This window comes from Diabrotica undecimpunctata, chromosome 2 (genome assembly GCF_040954645.1).
Source record: "Diabrotica undecimpunctata isolate CICGRU chromosome 2, icDiaUnde3, whole genome shotgun sequence".
NCBI lineage: Eukaryota > Metazoa > Arthropoda > Insecta > Coleoptera > Chrysomelidae > Diabrotica > Diabrotica undecimpunctata.
The window spans coordinates 40,611,303-40,633,856 of record NC_092804.1 but is presented as its reverse complement, the minus strand read 5'-3'; the positions used below and the strand labels follow the sequence as shown (position 1 = coordinate 40,633,856).

General features: G+C 30.4%; 1 protein-coding gene across 1 annotated transcript in view; it reads right to left on the bottom strand.

Moving 5' to 3' along the window:
* Window positions 1-22,228, bottom strand: part of LOC140434445 (ATP-binding cassette subfamily G member 4-like) — a 67,124-nt gene extending 44,896 nt beyond the window's left edge. The window contains exons 1-2 of the mRNA XM_072522708.1: window positions 22,067-22,228; window positions 6,509-6,678 (exon numbers count right to left, since the gene is read on the bottom strand). Coding sequence (XP_072378809.1) covers window positions 6,509-6,678; window positions 22,067-22,098 — 202 coding nt within the window. The 5' untranslated portion in view covers window positions 22,099-22,228. The remainder of the gene's footprint in view (window positions 1-6,508; window positions 6,679-22,066) is intronic.
* Between the last annotated feature and the right edge of the window lie 326 nt (window positions 22,229-22,554).

Below are 22,554 nucleotides of genomic sequence, written 5' to 3'. Positions count from 1 at the left end.
AAATATATCAGAAGACAAAATCGAAATATAAAAAAACCAATCACATTTCAAAAAGGAGACCTAGTGTTAATTCGTTCACTTAGAAAAAGTAATGTTAAAGAAAACCGTTGTAAGAAATTACAACCAATGTTTGAAGGTCCATATACAATTGAAAATCAGAATGGACTAAATAGTTATGTGTTAATAGATGCAGAGAACAGACTAAGAGGCATATTTCATATCAACGACATTTTTCAATATCATGAAGAGATTGAATAATGATTTCTATACCTTTAACACAAATATAATAACACTAATAACTTACTGATAGATCCATTTCATAGATAGATGGTAGATTTCTTTGTTGTGAATAAATTTGACATCATACTTGTTGAATTTTGTACATATGGAAATTGTTTGATACCCTAAAAATCATAATTTGGGGTTCGATACTATAATTGCTATAAAAATGTCTTTCTAATATAATAAAGTGGAAAAACTTACCAATTTATATTGATGAAAGTTATTTTGAATGGAAATAATTCCTAGATTTTGTCTATAAATAAACAGAACACAATATCCATTATATTTTTAATTAAGGTTATATTTTATTCTCTCCATTTGACATGACAGTTTGACCATAGAATAGCCGAACTGTGCTCCGTTATTCTCTGCTTTGACATAGACAGCGAACAGGGATGTATTTAACACACTTTAAATAATAAAAAAAAATTGAATTATTAATTTATTAAATTTAATAAGGTATGAGAAAATTAATATTTAAAAAAATAATAAGTAAATTATTTATTTTAAATATTATTTTTGGGGTATTGTGACGATTAGGGTTTATAGAAAATAATTTATAAGTTATATACTACATAATATTAGATATTTGGTTGTTTTAAATAAGTTATATACTAGAGAATTTAATAAAAATATATTTATGTGAGGGCATTTTTAATAAATTAGCATATAATAATTGTAAAAAGTTGTATTTTAATATTGTAAATATATATAAGTGAGCCATGTGCTTAGGCAACCAAAAATACACTCGGAGATTGACAGATATTTATACTCTGAAGTGACGTTTAAGAATATTTACGAATATAAAGTGGGTTATAATAATATATTGTTTGAAATGTGTATTTTATTAAATTAGAATGTTAAGTTACTAATTTAATTATATATTCTGATCTGAAAAGCCTAAATGTAAACAAAATTATTAATAGAAAAGAATGGAATTCTCTGGATCTCCGGAGATGGCCATGTTTGCGAAATGGTTTGTTCCAGAAAATTCAGACAAGTAGTTAATAGAACAAAATAGAACATGATATCTTACGAGATGGTTCTAGAAATCCAAAAACATATAAATACCCGTGATTTGGATTCAAGATGGCAGTTTTTAAGTTTTTTAGTCAGAAGTCAAGCAGTTTATTATGAAAGTTAGTTAGAGTCAGTGAATCAAGTACAAATAGTCCAATAGTTTAATATAGTGAGTTAAATGAAGATTAAAAATTATGCATATAATTTAATGCACATTTATAATTATACACAAATAATTATTGAAGATAAAAAAAGGTATATTGGAAGAAATTAAATTATATTATGGTTGGAGATTAGTATAAATCAACTTATAATAATTGGATATTGGTATATTGAAAAGAAGAATAAATATAAATGCTGTTTGCTGGTTTGGTTGGTGGTGTATAAATGCTGGTGAAGAAAACTATATCTTAAATTGGTAGAAGCTGATGATTGAAAAAAGTAATTTCACAAAAAACAAGGATAACCGAAGTACGAAGACTTTCAGTGGTGATTAGAATATATATAGTGGAAAACAGTTCATTTAGGCATTCAGTGAAAGAAAGGTACAAAATTTTGTTAATATAATTTAGTTAATATCATAACAATTTCAATTTTGAAGATAGTTTGTTTAAATCTAACATTGTCTATAGAATTTAATTAGTTTTATAAGAACATCAATTTAAAGATAGTTTATTTTAAATTTACATTGGCTAGGTTAGATATATATGTGTGTTTCATAATAGTTATAATAAAGATAATTTTAAAAAGTACTTACAAGCTAATTCTTTGAGAACCGCGATAAAAACCCTATATATTATATTATTAAAAATACTCATTGCTCATCATTCAAACAAAAAACACATCATAACAATATATATATATATATATATATATATATATATATATATATATATATATATATATATATATATATATATATATATATATTATATATATATATATATATATATATATATATATATATATATATACATATATATTCACACGCATCTGTTTTATCTTAAATGAATTTTCTAATTGTTATTTTTTAATAGTTATTCTATTATTTTAGATGAACACAAATCCAAAAAAAAAAAACAAAAATCCGAAAAACCGTGCTTGAGTTATAAATGATGTAACTGACACAATTTACGACTTTGTTCTTTATACATATACAAATTTCAAAAGAGAAAGACAAAAAAGATTACAAAAATTAAAAAGTTATTGATTTTAGTAAAAACAAAAAGTTTCTCACCGGTGGGAAATGGATTTCTGGTCTTCCACGTAAAAGTCAGCGATACTGACTACTCCACTACGGATAATATACAACAATTAATATTAGCAACCTAATAGTAGAATTACCCAACTTAAAAAATATATTTCAAATAAAAAATATTTTTTTTTGGTAAACTTTTGCGATATTTTAGTGGTTATTCTGTTGTTCAAATTCATCCAGTGTGAACGAGATATTATCAAGAGTTGTAAGGAACGCAGACACACTATTGGAGGAAGGTTCATCTGTAATAACCTAATGTTACGATAATAAATATGATGGCCTACAAAACTGTAAATATATTATAAATAATTCTGTTTTTGTTGTAGAAATTTCGGCGAAGGATCTAGACCCAAATTATGATGAATCATCCGACTCTAGGTTTCCAGGTAGGCCGAATAAGACCGGTCTGAGCTTCTGGTTACTTCGATGGGAGATCGTCGCTTCGCCGTTGTTCTCGAATAGCGGGATTTTATATTTATAGAGGAATTTTGTTATTAAGAGGTCAGTTAATTTTGAAGAGGATTCGCGGTCGCGATTTTAATTGTTACGTTCGTCTATATAAATTATGTATTATTAGTTAAATAAATTGATATAAATTATCGTGCTTTTTAATAAATTAAAATAAGAACAATATAATAAATTAGTAAAGAATTAATAAATAAAATAGAACAAAATATAAATAAGTATAAATAAATAAAAGACTTTACACTAAGAAAAAAGTAACGACAAACATTCCGAAGAAAATTAGAAGAAGAAAAATGTACCGATAATTTTGTTTACTATCACCACTTGCAACGATATATTATTCAAATTATGTTTTTAGTTTTAGCAAAGATTGTTTGACTTGGTTGGAAAACATACGGTGAGCGAGAAAATCATCAAGACAACTAGTGAATTTATATGCTCGTCAAAGCTTTTGCTTACGTTGAATGAAGCGTTGTTAATAAAATAAAAATGGTTCGAATGTAATTCACTACAATAACAATGATGACAGCCTACCTCCGTTGCGGAGAAGGCACGCGAAGAAGAAGGATTGTAAATATCGGAACTAGAAGATAAACGAAGCAATATTGGTATAAAATATAAAAAATTTTAAGTTTTATTCGGTTTTTGCGACATTTTGTTTACTAGCACTAAAAATAGTGGGAATTTTATTATTATATTTTAATTGTGGTTCCTTGTTAAATAGTTTACTTTTTTTCCGCTCTTGTCGTACTTTATTTAAATAATTTTACTAATATTTAGATAAGTTTAGATAAGTCTATATCCTTTAATTAAATTCTATCAAATTTTGTTTCTAATAATATTTTATTATGCAAAATAAATAACAGACTATTATGGTCTGTAAATTTCATATTTAACGGCCTCACCTTTTAAGGTTACTAACTTTTCCTATAGGATAAAATATAAATAATTACGGGATTTTATTAAAAATAAAAACCTGATAACCTTGACTACATACTCTATCTCCCTATTATCTCTTTTTGATGTCGGTAAATTATACAATAACAACTTCTAATAATGAATGTTTGCGTCTTGTACACAGTTTTTTGACTCTCGATCATAAGATTGAGAAAATCTCACCAAAGCAACAAGACTTACTTCAACCGTTATCAATATATCCGAAATAAACTTAGAAATCAAAATGAGTAATTTATTTAACTTTAACAAAATTAGTTATAGACGATTCTAACTGACTTCGTTTTCGTTCTGGTAATTCTCATCATTTCATCTTGTAAAATGTCCACACACTGGAAGTGAATTAATAAATTGCACGGCATATATGATAAAGCGCCTTCTTGTTGTCAACAATCAGCAACTTACAATTCGAACGTTTAATTATTTTCATTTCAATTATTTTGATTATCTTTAAATTTCAAACCTACTACTCAATTGATATTTACTTAATTTATAATTCGACAAGATCAACGCGCCACTGATAACAAACTATTTTTGACCTTGGCACCAATCGAATTTTAATCAGTTAAAAAACTACCAAAAATATTGGTGGCCGTTCACTGTGTATTATATTATCTTATCACTACAGCTATTACGGCAGAGTGCCTTTCTCAGGTGATCTATTTTTGGTATGTGTTTACACTTTATAGTCTTAAACTGAATATGTTGAGGAGGGGAGAACTGTTGGTCTCAAGTTGGTCATTCAGAATTATGTCTAATTTCCATAGATTCCATAGATAGAACAAAAATAGCTGATATTTAGATTTTTATGAATTATGTTGAAATAAAGTTATCAAAACATCACGTATTCAGACAGTTTTTATATTGGTGAAAGTACGTAGACGATGTACTTGTATGCTTTACAGGAACTAACAGGCAGCTTGACCAATTTTTATCATATATTAATTCACTCTACAGTCACATTGAATGTCCAATAAACATAGAACAGATTTAATCCATAAATTTTTTAGACTTAATAATTATCAGACTTAAAAACATACATGAGTTCTCCGTATTTCATAAACCTCCCCTTACTGACACGACTATATACAATTCATCATCCTATCCTACACAATATAAATTGGTAGCCTACCATAGTATGATACATAGATTAATAGAAATTCCCATGTCAAAATACAACTTTGAAAAAGAAATAAATATCGTTAAGCAAATAACAGTAAACATACAATTAATAAAATTTTAAATCAAAAACTTCATAAGAAATCCCTTAAATTAGTATTTTCAGGGACACATAAGCACATAAAAAAAAAGGAATAACACCAGATTTTAGAACAAACAACTTGGGCAAATATATGAAAACCAAAAAGAGCCAAAATTAAAACCACTTACACAGTGGTGTATACAAACTTAAATATGGCTTAATTACTATTTAAATGGGAATAAGCCACAATTAAAGGTTAAAATACGTTTATTGACGTTTTAATTTCTACTTTGGAAATCGTTCTCAAAATACAAACATTAGTAAATTAAACAAATTTTGTTTTTTGCTGCCTTAAAAACTTACATCGGTCATACTGGTAGAACTTTTATCAAACGTATAGCAGAACATAAAAGGGCTTTCAATAATAGAAAAATAGATTCTGCATATGCACTTCACCTTCTAGATCATAATTATTCTTTTAATGACGAATTTCAAGTCCTTCCCATCAAAAATAAAGGCTTTAAGCTTTCGTTATTACAGTCTATGGAAATTAACAAATCAAAAAATACAGACATGATTCTGAATGACCAACTTGAGACAAATAGTTCTCGCCTCCTCAACCTATTCAGTTAAAGACTATAAAGTGTAAACGCATACCAAACGAAACAGCTGTAGTGATAAGATATTATAATAAATTTTGAGAAAGTTTTGAAAACAAAGTTTGCACTGTTTTATTGTTATATAAAATGAATTTCCATCGAGTAACGGTCGAATCCATCACTTAATTGTAATTATCCAATCCCCTCCGACACCACAATAGAAAATCATTTAGTAACTTACAACAACGCATAGGATGTACATTTCCGTTCTTCCTAAAAAATAATTCCTAATAAAATAAGAAATAATTCATAATATCCTACAAAAACTATTGAAATATTTGACCTTCTACAGCTAATCTGCCATAAAAACTTCTGCGAACAGAATAAAAGAGTTTCTGATGTAACAGAAATGGAGACTGAAAAAAAGAAGTCAATGAGTGTAAGATCTGGAGATCGCGCAAGTCCCTTAATATCGCCATTTCCACTAATAACTCGATTCGGGAAAGTATTGTTTAAATACTCCCTAATTATTCGAGCTATTCATTCATTTTCTCTTTTTACTCAAAATAAACATAGCGTTATAAATAAATCCAGCCTCTATTAGTACCCACTTTACAATTTAAATTTAATGTACTACTAATGATCCATTTGATCCATTTTCTAGTATATATTGGTCCTACTGCCCGTTAGCCCGTTATGTTATGTCTACTATGTATTAATTCTACTTACTTCTTCCAAACAATATTCCATCATAAACACTGTAAGATATATGTCTAAATCCTACATTTATTAGAGACGTTGAATCATTAACTTGATTTTCTGGTAGTTCCAAGGAATGCAAACGGAAGTCTTCTTCATGTATATTATTGTCCTCTTGAGGTGGATCCGCTTTTAAAGTTCTGAAATAAAAGGTAATACAGTATGTGCGAAATGTAAAATACTTGCTAATCTTTGTATTTTTAAGGTTTCACTGGTTTTATAAAACCAGTTTTTAATAATAGTTTGAACAAATCAAGTAAGTCAATGATAAATATATACATATGAAGGGAGCACAATTACTACAAAATAACGTAGACAATAGATTTTAGTTACACACCCAATAGAGTCCCCTAAGATTCCATAAACTCTGTTGCTTCGTAAAAGAAAGATGGTTTCGTTATATTCCTAAATTATGTACAACTAGATATATATATATATATATATATATATATATATATATATATATATATATATATAAGAAATACTGGATATTAGTGACTGTCAATATAAACAAACAACACAGTTTATTAGGGTTGCAGTCAGAAAATTGGCCGGGATGTTAATGAAACACTCTTATGACTTTTTGTCTAGCTTTCGGAATGGTTTTATATTAATATATATATATATTATATATATTATTATAATATATATTATTCATAAAAGCATAGACACTCAACATTAATAACACACATAAAATATAAAATAGAGGACAAAATACATTTTAAAATTCTTTAAAATTTAGGTAAAAATAGTAAAAATTTTGTTGTCATCTTGTACTGGTGTGTTTTAACTCTGGCACATAGAGAACAAAAAGAAAAAATCCTATGATTAAAAAGTAATTAGGTGTACTTAATATCATATTTCTTTTTAAGAAATACTAGAGGCCCATCTTAGGTGATTTTAATTTTTAAACCTGTCTTAATGGTATGCAACATGTTATGCATATAACTGTAATTTGTGTGGGTACGGGTGCAGGTAGATATTAATTTTATTTTGGATGTTTTTCCAGTAAGTAACAATAAATGTTGCTCAGTTTATCTATATCTGACTTTTTATTGATGCAAGATGTACTCGATTTTATGGAACACATTTCCAAGAAAACACGTTTTGAATGGTTCTTTTCCTTTGCCAAAATACAGGAATCCTCGAAATTAAATTCATGTTTCAACGTTAATGCATGTTCTGTCAATGCACATGCATTTATTTTTTTGGTTTTTATATCGCTACGATGTGAGATCACCCTACTGTGAAAATTACGAGATGATTCTCCTATATATATTTTGTTACAATTATTACACGGTATAGAATAAACAACATTCGATGACTCCTGTATTGTGAAAGGATCTTTTGTTTTTGTGTATAACTTCGATACCGTTTTCACATTTTTGGTTGTAATTTTTAAATCACTAACATTTTTGAAGATGTTCATTAGCTTCGGTGTCAAAACTGGAATGTAGGGTAGGCAACCATAAGTTATTTTAGATGGTATCACTGATGTGTTCTGTGTCAATGTAAATTGTCGGACCTCGTTGTTATGAAAATTTTGGTTGTCAGAAAAATTCGAAGGAAAAGGAGAACCGAAAATGAGTTTATTTAACAGCCCTATAGGATAAGAGTTCTCTTGTAATATAGATCTCAGCTTTTTTAGTCCCTTGTCTCTGAACTCGATGTGTGACAAGTTGATAACCCTAGTTTTCAGGGCCAAAACCAAATTTGTTTTCATCTTGGATGGATGTTGAAAATGAAAGTTTATAAAACGGTTACTAAAACAAGGTTTACGATACCACTCCGTCCTTAGCATGCCATCATTGCCACGATGGATTAGCATGTCTAAAAAAGGAATCATATTATCAGCCTCTCTCTCAACCGTAAACTTTAGGTGTTGACATTGGGCGTTAAAGGTGTTTAACACATCAGTTACTTTGTTTTCAGGGACCGATAAAATCAAATCATCAACATATCGTTTAATAAAAGGTATGTGAAAAGGTATTTTTTCTTTACACGTTGTTATAAGTTCATCCAAAACAAAGTTACATAGTATGGGGGATATTTTGCTAACATCTTTTTATTCAATGGCTATTCTTTAAACAAATCTTTGGCACTCCAAAGGGCAGCATATAGGAGAATCATCTCGTAATTTTCACAGTAGGGTGATCTCACATCGTAGCGATATAAAAACCAAAAAAATAAATGCATGTGCATTGACAGAACATGCATTAACATTGAAACATGAATTTAATTTCGAGGATTCCTGTATTTTGGCAAAGGAAAAGAACCATTCAAAACGTGTTTTCTTGGAAATGTGTTCCATAAAATCGAGTACATCTTGCATCAATAAAAAGTCAGACATAGATAAACTGAGCAACATTTATTGTTACTTACTGGAAAAACATCCAAAATAAAATTAATATCTACCTGCACCCGTACCCACACAAATTACAGTTATATGCATAACATGTTGCATACCATTAAGACAGGTTTAAAAATTAAAATCACCTAAGATGGGCCTCTAGTATTTCTTAAAAAGAAATATGATATTAAGTACACCTAATTACTTTTTAATCATAGGATTTTTTCTTTTTGTTCTCTATGTGCCAGAGTTAAAACACACCAGTACAAGATGACAACAAAATTTTTACTATTTTTACCTAAATTTTAAAGAATTTTAAAATGTATTTTGTCCTCTATTTTATATTTTATGTGTGTGTTATTAATGTTGAGTATCTATGCTTTTATAAATAATCTCAACGACTAGTAAGTTGCACTGAAGATTTGTGATATTTTATAAATATTTACACTTTTTCTTATTACAGTGTCTTGAAAAAGGAATAAAACCATTCCGAAAGCTAGACAAAAAGTCATAAGAGTGTTTCATTAACATCCCGGCCAATTTTCTGACTGCAACCCTAATAAACTGTGTTTTTTGTATATATATATATATATATATATATATATATATATATATATATATATATATATATATATATATATATATATATATATACCATCTTGCATATTCTGATTTCATTACCTTCGAATGGGATTACTAATGAAGTTTGCAGATTGAAATTGTCATCAGAGGTAAAAACATATACTTGCCTTTTAAAGCTCATGATGTGCGAATATTCATCGCAAAGGATACATGCTCTTGAAAATGAGACGGGGGAGGCCAGTTGGAGCCCAAGTTCTTTTATAGCATTTTTGCAAGGTCGTGTGGTATACGTGGAGATATATTGGATATTACTGTTCTTTATGTGGGGGAGACTAGCCTGCGAACATTCATCACAGAGTTTCCTACTGTCAAAATCGGATGAGATTTTAACAGTTTGTCGACGAGTTCTGAATTAGTTAAATATATACAAATTCTCGTATTAGATATTCTGGATGCGAATAGGATTTGTTTGGGACCAATAGCGTCACCTACTGCCTTGACGTAATCGAACAATTTTAGATTTTCATCGGCATGCAATACTATGACTTGATCCCTCTTTGGAAAAGTTGATCTAGGAGTTGATTTGGTTGCAGTTGCATATGAGGAAGTTAAAGTAGAATTATGCTGAATATTTTGTGACATCTTGAAAAGTTGTGAACTGTGAGAATCTGATGTGAGAACTGTATTTGTTATCGGTACCCTTGTAGTCAAAGGTAGACGAAAAATTTAATTGTTTGTTAACTTAAGTTAGGTTTTATGTATTTTCTTCCAAAAATACATTATGGGTAGGCCTACGCCACTGGTAACTGGCCCAGTTGTTGAAGAAATTATTAATTTGCTAATTAACTAATCGATCCAAAAAAAAACATGGAATTAGGCTTATCGCTAATTGATACATACGGTAAAGTCTGGTCTAACTAGTATTTAAAAGTAGTTGTTAGGTTTTACAAAAAGCACTAAAACTCGGAGCAAAGCGCTGATACGATGTTACCTCGTTCAAGTATACACTCGGAATTTTTGCCTTAAATTTACCTTATTTACCTCAAAACTATTTTAAAGTTAATAATAAAGTCTATTTAATAAATATATTCCCAAGAAATAGAACGCACTACGCCTATGCACATATAAAATGTGGAAGGAATAAACTAAAATATCATATTTCTCTCATTCCCATTCTTTCTAAGAACGTAAATATATATAGACCAGCATAATATTAATAAGTTTACCGATCTTTCAAATTATTCAATGAACTTGTCTCACTATACACTAGTGAATCGCACCAATTTATATTTTTACGGAGGCAAATTTTATGAAACTTATCTTACCTTTTCACCGTTTTCTACCGTTTAGTTCAATTTGTAGATTAGTCACCTTTAATTGAAAATTGTCCGACTATAACAACAAATATTTGAACTTCTAAATATCTTTATTCAACAAACATATTATTTCATTAATAATGCTGGAGTTTTATTAATCATATTAATCATTACTCATAAAATCACAGGACATATTTGTTTGGAAAAACTCCAAAAACATTTTTTTTTTCTCAGAGCACACCTGATTTTTTATGCTCTTGTGGTTATCAACATTTGCACAAATATCAAAATTAGACACTGCTCAACCGATAATTAATTGATATTTCAACTAATACCAGAATAATATCTTCCTTACTCTCCTGTAAAATTTACTTTTTAGGCGTTGTGGCCTTTTCCCGATAACCGTTTTCATCTTACTTCAGTGGTTTTAAATATTAAATCGACCAAAAAGGGTGAAACGGACATACATACATACTAATTACCTAATTAATATAAAAAGGTGATCAGATTTGGAGGTAAATTTTTTAATATATGTCTGCGATGAATTTAAAAATATTACCAAATTTTTTATAAAAATTCGGCGATCTTTACATATAATTATTTAAAAATAACTTAATAAATCTGTAGCCGTCACTCTATATCGTTAACTTTTAAAATTTTATAAAACAAATGCTTATTGTGTCCACGAATTACTTGTTAATCCAACCTATTACTAATACTGTGTGCACAGGTGTTTCACATTAGTTGAATTATTTTTATTTAGTTCCCATAGTCTATCTTTTATAATTGGGATTTCTCGAAAACGGTATACTTCAAATAAGAGCGTTATTTATTTATAAGAAAATCTAGATTTTTAAATATTATGTCATTATGATGCCATTTTGGAATATCACTTCTAAAACAACTGCTTATGACCACAATTAAAAATGTATTGATGTAGTAATGCGATAAGTTTCCCTATTGTTGTAACTTACTATTTATTTACGATCTGTAATATAATTATAATTAATTTTTTTTCCAAGTAAAGATTTGCAGTCTGTACTGTTTGGACAATAATCAAGTTTGATAATTCAAACAGAGAAATTAACATAAGCGAGGAATACCTGCCAGTGCTGGCACCTTCCTTATTAAATTAAACTAAAATTAATATTAAAAAAAAATTCTTATATTCTAAACCATTTACTTAAGAAATCTATCTGGTAAGTCCAAGGGTTTGTGTCTCTTAAGTCTTCTGACTTCCCTGCTGTTGTCCAGTAGGTTAACCGCACTAGAATTTGGGTGAATTTGTAACCGCTTTAAATGCCTATCACTACACTTTTTTATTTCTTCGCACTGAGAGACCACGATGTATTTCATTAGAGACGTAGTATGGTGCATTAACAATCTGCCTAGGGACCTTCGACTGGAACCTTTGCAGGATTCCAATATATAATTTGCTTGCACACTTTAATCCAAGTTGTTTTCGTTTATTGAAGATGTGGTTTCTCTAAGTAAGTCGTCTTGCGATTTCGATATATCTTGATTGTTTATTTGTACAGGTGAACATGTCAGATGTTTAGATATAAAAGTAACATGGTTTGATTTAGTTTCATTAACCTTGATTCTCCATTTTTTTAACCACATCTGAATGGTGTTTAAGTGGACTTGTAACCTTCTAGATATTTCGATCGAATTTGCGTGCGACGAGAGGACGGTGTCATAAGCAAATGTTGCTAAGGAACACTGATCAGAAGTGGGTAGGTCGGCCGCATATAATAGATATAAGAATAGACCAAGTACACTACCTTGAGGTACGCCAAAGTTTACAGGTCTCAATACTGTTACTAGCGTACCGTGTTTTATCTGGAAATAGCTGTGTGTTATGTAGGATTTGAATATCCTATAGTATTCAGATGAAAGTTGTTGTTTAATTTTATATAGCAGACCTGTATGTCACACTTTTTCAAAAGTTTGTGTGATGTCCAAGAAGACATCATCCAAATTTTCATCCAAATCGTGGTTTATGATATTAACAACTCTTGGTCAACTGCAGCGTGTTTGTGTTCAAAATTAAATTGGTAGTCAGAAACTCATGCAAAGCATACACACAGCAAGTCAAGAATATGGTTTAGAACTCAATACAACCAAAACTAAATGCATGCTCATCAGCAGAACACAACAACCTCCGATGCAATTGAGATTAAACAACCGAAAAATAGAACAAGTGGAGACATACACATACCTTGGAACCACAGTCAACACAAAATGGGACCAGTCAACAGAAATAAGATCACGAATTGAAAAAGCGCGAAACGCGTTCAACAATATGAAAAAGTGGTTCACAAGCAAAATCTCCATGGAACTAAAATTAAGACTGGTCAAGTGTTATGTCTTCCCGGTCTTGTTCTATGGAGCAGAGGCATGGATCACAACGGAAGCCACCCTGAAGAAACTAGAATCCTTTGAGCTGTGGATATATCGCCGTATTCTTCGGATATCCTGGACAGACCACATCACTAACGTGGAAGTAATGCAGAGAATAGGCAAAAGCAAAGAAATAATCTTCACTGCAAAGAAACGGAAGCTTGAGTACTTCGGACATGTCATGAGGCATACTAAGTACCGGCTGCTACAGTTAATAGTCCAAGGAAGAATCGACAGTAGGAGGGGACCGGGAAGAAGACGACACTCATGGATGCATAACCTGCGACAATGGTTCGGACTAACATCGACCGAACTGTTCAGAGGTGCCGTAAACAAAGTAAAACTAGCCTTGTTAATAGCCAACGTCCGAAACGGATAGGGCAAAGGAAGAAGAAGAAGAAGTCAGGAACTAAGCAATTTTCTTCTAAGAAAGAACTCAATTTCTTAATTACTAGTTTCTCAAGAATTTTAGCAAGAATTGGTAATAAACTAATGGGTCTATATAAAGTTACGGATTCTACAGGGTTACCTATTTTTTATTATTATTTTGCCTATACTAAAATAACTTGAGCCACTTTCCATTGTGAAGGAAAATATCCTAATCTTAATACCGCGTATAAGAGGATCGCATTTTGTGGTAATTAACATAAGATGAATCCAGTAATCAGCTTATAACCACGAGCTTTCTTCTTATTAGTATTAAGTATTGCGTCAATAGTTTTGCTTTTTTTTTAAACTTTTATTAGGCAGAGATATCTGGTATGGTCAGTCCAAATATCTATGCATATTTTCCTCTTCTTCTGGTTGTAACTCACAGGGAAATGGAGTAAAGGTAGTTTCCAAGTGTTCGACAAATATATTTGCCTTTTCGTCATCAGTGCATACACTATGTCCGTTACTTGTTTTGATTGGTGGTATATGTTGTTTTGGTCGTAACAATTTTCTGGTAGCCTTTCAAAGGGTGTCATCTGTGGCTTCTGATGGCGATAAATCTCTATAGATCACTTTCTTCAGGTATTTTGCTGTTTTGTTAAATGCAGCTTTATTGGTCGGTGTTTCTACTTTTTGGTATGTCTTCTCTTTTCTTCAATTTGTTGTGTAATGGTCTCTGGATAGAACTCCTTGTTAGGTTTATTATTGGTTGGTGGGGTGGATTCCCAGCACGCTTTCTGTATACATCTAGTGAGATAATCCACGGCAATGTCTAGATCACTTTCTGTCTTTAGACATAAGTTTATATTTAAGTTATTAGTAATGGTTTCTTTAAATAAAGTCCAATTGGTTTCTGATAAATAAAGCGTAGGAGGTCTAGGTAAATAAACTATTTCAGAAGACAGGATATGAAATACTGGCGAGTGCTCGGATGTTGAGTCGAAGCATGATTTAGTTGTTAGGTGATTATCTGCTATACCTTTGGTTATACAAAAGTCAAGGAGATCTGGAAGTTTTCTCCTTCTTTTACACAGATAATGAGTTAACAGTTTGATTATTTCAAGGTAAGTAAAGTGTTCTAATGACAAAATCCGAAGGTTTCATACTTTTAATATAAATTATTTCTGAGATTAGGGTATATAAAAAATAAAATAAATAAATTATTAAATAAATAACTCAATGAATTAAAAAAACAGTGGTATAGTAGGCGGTACTGTAGACTAGCGCAAAGCTTCATTCTATAATCTAGTCGCCAGACACAACGCCATTTCTCTCATAGACAACGCTTTAAGCAACCGGCGATTTTAAGTGTCAGTTGCGCGTGCGAAATCAACTTTAAATAATATTTGTATCAACTCGACAGTAAAAATTCGATATATTTTGAATGAAGTATCCTGCCGACAAAAATCAAAATATGTTTTAAAAGTGAAGACTGCAAATCTCTCTTTTTTTTCTATTTTGCCGCAAATGAAGTCAGTTTCTATAAATATGTGAAATAAATAAACGTTGCGCGTTTAATGTCCTTTTTTACTCATTCTTATAAAATCAATAAAATTTACTACTTATATTGACCGGGAGCAGTGAAGTTTCCATTGCTATAACCTAATCTTTAAAACCTATAACATGAAATTTCTATTTTGAGTTTTGGCAACAAAACTGAGGCATTTGAATTTTGCTTAAAAACGCTGAATTTAAACTTTCACCTTACAAACCATCGCACGTCACGGGAAATGCTTTCTCCACGATAGCAATGAAAACACGATACTGGTTAGAGTTTGTAGATGAAGTTCTGTAGTGTCGAAAAACAAAATTTAGTGCATAAACATAATTAGTTTTAAATGTTGTTTTAGATCATTTGCAATGTAAAAGTTTAAATTAAGCGTTTTTTAAGATATATTTCAAATGCCTCACATTTGCTGCCAACACTCAAAACCGAAATTTCATGATATAAATGACTTTTAAAATTAGGCTTTAAAAATGAAAATTTTATGGTAACAGCTCAATGGAAGTGATGAATTTTTACGATCTCATGAGAATTGTAAAAAATCTTCATCTGCGACGACAACATGCAAAAACTGCATATTTTTCACCTTTAAAATGCATTTTAATTGTCGATTTGATATTCTGATCAAAAGATATCGAATTTTTATTGATTTGATTGATTGATTTCGCGAGGGTAACTGACATTCAAAATTGCGTCGTTTCAAGTATTGTTTCTGAGAGAACGGTTTATTCACACAAAAAGTGCTGATAATTTTTTTTTAATTTTACAAAAGTATTAATTTTTATGACATGATTAACAATATAAAAATGTTACTTTTATGCCTAGATATAAAATTACCCCTAGGCAAAAAAGTATAAAATTCAAAAGCTTCGTAAAATGCAGTCGACTTTTTAGACAACAATCCTTCGGTTACATTCTTTGCAGTACACAAAATATCTGGAGGAATACCTGATGCTGTTAAATCTTTGAAATCAGATATAATACTCGTACTTTTGAGCAACCATAATAACAAACGTTCACAAAACTAAACGAGTAGCGCAAAAATTGTTCTTATTTGTTAAAGTGACAATCAATAGAAATGATCATAGTAACATAAAAATTATTTGCGACATTTGTAAAAAAAATATTATGTTCTATTCCTAGTAAAAATGACTTTTTATGCCTTTAATTTTTACTCCTAATAAAACAATTATTTTTTTAGTAACAAACATTGTTTATAACTATCTCAGCTACGATTTTTATTTTAAACAATTTTTTCTACTGTGTGCACTGTTGCAGTTTGGCAACTCTGTCTAAACATTTGTGACATGTTAACAGACTTTTTGTTAGTTTTGATTCTCCCCGTAGTATATTTAAACAAGATTCCGTGTACAAAAATACAGCGTTTTTAAAAACTACACATTACAAGACAAGTCATCTACAAAATGACACAGACGTGTGTTAGAGATAATATACGAGTTCTATTGTTGCAGTTGTGCCGCGATCGCGATTGGACATTGTCAATTAAGAACATTTTGCATTTGTTTTGTTTCATTTACGGTATTCTATATTTGTATTTTGTTAACACCGTTTGTATTTAATGTGTGTTTTTGTAATAATAATTGTATTAATTATTCTATGCACCGCAATATTATTTTGTGTTTATAACGTTGACATATGTTCCGTAATTGGGTTGTTTTTTTTTTGTAATATTATTAATTTGTCTTTTATCTTTTTATGTATAGTATGTTTGCGGCTATGGTAAGTTTGTCTTTTAGTTGTTAAATACTTTGTCGCTTTGTTTGAGCCATCAGTATTCTATGCTTAAAATCGGTGTCTTTTTGGTGTCATTTCATATTAACTAATATTTAAGTTACTTCTTTTTTAAATAGAGTTTATATAGTCTACTCGTCTATTATTTTTCTATGAGAATATACATACCCAATGCGAAAGGGAGAAACCAGCGGGTTCTAGATTAAACATAATATATTCTCTCCCCTTTCTGATGACCCCAATTGTTATATTTAGGTCATCGTATGTGCAGAAATTGATTTTTTTCCATTTCCCACTTAACGGGAGGGGTTTTAGAAGGAAGCGGGGTGTGAGAGTGGTAAACTTTTATTATATTCTTTGGAGTTCCAAAATTGACATTCTCATCAAAATTCAGCTTGTTCGTATAATTGTTAGAGGTTCAATGACATTTTCGTCTCTGAAGACTGAAGTAATATGTTTCCTGTATTTTTAATCTTATACTGTTTTTAAAATTGAATGTATTGTAAATTGTTATTTATTTATTGTTTAAATTACGCATGTAATTTTAATAAACACGTGGTAAATCGATAAAAGATTTACTATTCGAAGAGGACTATGTTCAGCAGTAGACTTTTAAGACTAAATGATGATGATGAATTGCCGTGAAAAAAAGGCTTACAGAATCCCTGGTGGTTTGTTTTCACATATTGGTTTTCTACTACCTTTACGGAGGTCTTTGATATGACATATCCGTTTATCTGAATTTTTTTAATTCTGCTTACAGTGGATTGTGAAATTGGTTCTCGGTAATATTTCTTTTTGGATGTGTCTAATTGCTACAACCAATCATTATTAGAATTATAAATCTTTGCGTTTCAGTCAGCTTCATATTGACATTTTAATTCAACAGTTACAAAAATGCAAAGCGGTAAAGCATCTGTAATAGATGGCATAACAATGGAACTGCCTAAACAAGCGGGAAAAAACCTGGAATATCTATGCAGGCATATTTACGAACTGCCTAAGATCAAGATGCATACCAGACCACTTGAATATAGTAAACATAATTCTCATTCATAAGAAAGGTAGCAAAGAGGATATCAAAAACTACAGACCTATAAGTCTACTACCAATCAGATACAAGATATTCACAAATATCATCAACAACAGAGTAACAATTGCATTAGATGCTGCATAGCTAAGACAGCTGACTTCAGACGTGGATTTAGTACCATGGATCATATTCATATGCTTCGAGAACTAATGGGTAAAGAATATGAAATACCGCTAGCAATAACCTTCATAAATTTCGAGAACGCTTATGATTCTGTATATCACAAAACAGTGATAAAAGATTTGACCAACCAAGGCATTGACAAACCGTACATAGAAACTTTATCAAATATATACAGGCAAGAAAAATCTAAGGTAAAAATTTGTGAAAACACTCCAGAATTTCCCACTACCAGACGAGTCCGACAAGGAGACACGCAACACCAAAGCTCTTCATTGCAACTTTAGAAAATATATTTAGCAAAATAAACTGGCAGAACAAAAGAATATCCATTGATGGAGAATACCTTAGCAATCTAAGATTTGCAGACGACATCGTTCTGATTGGTAATAACCCTGCAGAACTACAAGAACTTATAAGAGACCTAAATGCAGCTAGCAATGAAGTTGGCCTAAAAATAAACTTGACAAAAACATAAACCATGTACAACGAGCTAGTAAATGTCCAATATGTAATAATGAACACTGCACTTAAGACAGTAGTCGAGTATGTATACCTGGGACAATGAATACATAAATATGGCTCCTTACTCCCATAAATCAACAGACTACCGACCATGACATACAGCTGCGAAACTTGGATATCAAAGAAAGAGATAATATCAAAACTCAAAGTCACTCAAAGGTCAATACAGCAACACATGCTGGGTATAACAAAGGGAGATCAAAAAAGAATAGAATGGTTCAGACAGAAAACGAAGTCACTTATGTAATCCACAGATCCACAAAATTAAATCTTTAAAATGGCAGTGAGCAGGGCATTTAGTGAGAAGAACTACTGATAGTGGGTAGTCCACTAGAATTACACAGTGGTATCCGTCAAGACACCAATAAGGCGTCCAAATTTAAGATAGGACTATGATACAAGGAAACAAGCCGGTACAACATGGCCCAGAAAAGCGAAAGACAATCGTGGGCAGAAATGAAGAATGACTACACACGGAACACCCGGCCTTTTAACGTAAGAGATAGAAAACACAGTTACCCTGTGAAATAAAAAGAGATGAAACTCGTAGAGGTGAGAAATAATCGGAGAAACCTATAATTTATATTACATTCCATTACCATTATCGATAGTCTCACACCTTGAGACGTTAGCTTCGAGCTAAATCACCTCGGTCATAATTATTATGAGTAACGTCGAATGTGTGACGTATTTCCATTTTTTAATTTCGCATAAAGTAAAAACTGATTGACCACAATAAAGCAAAAATGTGAATAAAATAATTTAATTAATAGTGATTATTTAATCTAATGTTTTAAATTAATAACCAAGAATAATTTCTACTATGATTTGAGGAGTTTCATACACTCTTGTCACGGAATAATTATAAATCCTTCGTGGATTAGTGGTAAGAATTCGACATTGCGACACAGACATCGCAGACGATTAAAGTTCAAAACCCACATTTGGTTTTCTTTTTTTTTTTTTAATATTTTGAAATTATGCAAAGATCGTTTTGCTTTGAATTACTAAATATTTATGTCAGTCTGACATAAATAAAGTAAAGAATTATAAAAGTCTGATGGATCAGAGTTCAAGGCACGATGTTTTCATCGTTATATCTCTCATATAGTTTGGACTTGATATATCCCCACATAAAAAAATCACAAGGTGCAAGATCGGATGATCTTGCAGGCCAAAAAATATCTCCGTGGCCACTAATTAATCGATTAGGAAAAGTCGCACTGAGATATTCACTGACGATGCGAGAGTTATATGCAGGACAACCATCGTGTTGAAACCATATGGAATCGAAAGGTATTGGTAAATTAAGAAGGGATGGGACAATTTTATTTTGCAGAAGTTCCAAGTATTTCCGCCCAGTCAACATACCGTCTATAAAAAATGGACCAATGACATGATTCGCTATTATGCCTCCCCAAACATTTACTTTTCGAAGAAGCTGGGACGAGCGACATAAATCTGACGAGGATTTCCTCGAGACCAATACCTAGCATTGATTGAATTGTGACGGCCATGCAATTAAAACGTACATTCATCGGTGAACAAAACGTTCTCTAAAAAATGTTCATCTTGATGTGACATTTCCATTGCAGTTTGACAAAATTCTAAACGTCTATATTGATCCCCAGGGAATTGTTCATTGGATTTATGAAGTTTATAGGGACGGTATCGATGTCTTTACAAAATTTCACCAACTCTAAATCTTGAAATTCCATATTGTTCTCCGAGACGGATGTTGATTGGGTAGGATTTTGCTCAATACTTGCACAAAAAAGTGTCCCTTAGTTCCAAATCTGGATTTACCTCCCTTCGTCTGCGAACTCCTCTTGGAGCGAACACGGATCCATAAGTAAAAAAATTACGTATAATAGACTGAATTGTTGATCGTGCTGGAGCCGGCCTATTTGGAAACATATTTACAAATTGTTGTCTAATCATGTTGTCTGATAATCCATTCACATGCCAGACAACAATTTGCACTTTTTCTTCGACCGTTAAAATCCTTTTCACGAATTGTTTTTTCGATAAAAAGTTTCTGTTTACCGTAAAAAACACTTCTCGATGTGTTATTATTTGATAATTTGAAGGCTTGATGATTTGGTTAGCTATAAAGCAGGTAGCTGTTCATGCGCATCCATTCCAATGTCGTCAATTGTTTTGAAAATCATTACCTGTACAGAGGAATTGATATTAACACTGAGAATTTAGTGATGGATTTGACATTAAACTGTCTTCAATGGATTATTTTCCATTCACAACTGAAGACTGTAAAACTGGAATTGAATTTGAAATATTTTGTATTTCTATTTTATAACATTGGAATAAGAATAAATTGTAAATAATGAGTGTTTCGAAAACTTGTTACCTAATATGTATCATATTTTCTATTATTTTTGATTAAGTAAAACAAAAATTTTACCCTTGGTGTGAATTGAACCCCAGTCTTCTTGTCAATAGACAAAGTCTCTAACTATTACACCAATTTTACGTACAATAATTGTTTTCGGGAGAACATACCTACCTTTAGTTTAGTCAAATATTTCAGTTGAGTTATTTTTATTATTAAATAAACTTAAAGATTTATAATTTAAAATCGCTACTAATTAATGTTTTTTACTATAATATATCTTAATATATTTAATCATTTATTCTAACATCAGAAATTATTAAAATAAAATATTTTCGAGGTCATCCGTATAATTATGACTGAAGTCAAATAGACAAGTCTAATAACTAGCCTTATCTCGTACTATCTCACAACTTAATCTATCTTCTATCCTTTCCGCTATTTTGCCGGGTGGTAAGACACTCATCACTGTATATTATATATATATATATATATATATATATATATATATATATATATATATATATATTATATATATATATATATATATATATATATATATATATATATATATATATATATATAGTTTTTATTTTTTTGAGAGAACACACAAATTTGGGATCTTTTTAGATAAAATACTTTCGAGGCTGTAATTTGTAAAAACATATATTCAAAACAAAATATTAATTTTTTAACAACCTTTATAAAGAAGACTCCAATCAATACACACTTATCCACAGCAAAGTTTTCCACCTGATAAATAAGTCAACTCATACTTGCATTAGTTTTATTATATATTTTAAGTAAATATTAAATAATCCACCTGATATCATTGAGTCTAATCTTATCAAGCTTACTATTTTATAATTATTTTAGACATGTGGTCTTACAATATGCAATTATCACGTTGCTATACCTATAAAAGACATATACTTCACATGAATAATAACTGCAAAAACATTACAGGTACAAATATATTATATCTACAACAATTAAATATACTGCTTTTGCATTTTAATTGTAATTAACAAGGGACCAAAAATATTACAGTCACATACAGTTGTTAAATACATTTTATACACATTTAATTTTAAAACTTACCCTGAGGCATCACAAACTATATTTTCACCCATTTTAGTGTAGTTGCATCGTTTGTATTAAATATTTTAGCACAATCCACAAACCGTACACATATCCCTCGATGCAATCATTGAATTTGTCTATCCAAGCGGCAGGTACCAATAGATAAACATAGGCAGAATTATCTATATCTAAATTATCAGTAAAATGTTTGACGGACAATGATAAGGTGTGATTAAGATAAGAATAGCGGCAAGAACTACAGATTTTTAATACTCGTATTTAGACCGTTACGTGGATTGAAAATTGCACGAATTTGAAAACAATTATACAAAAATTAGAGAAGTTTAACAAAGATGCTATATTTGTTGGTAATTACTAAGGAAATCGCTTTAGCTCCAAAAATAGTGGCTCAGATTTTTGCAACAAAATCCTTATATAATTAGAAAGCGGTAATCTGTATTAAGAAGCTATTTAAGATTTAAAATATAATAGAAATTTTATATAGA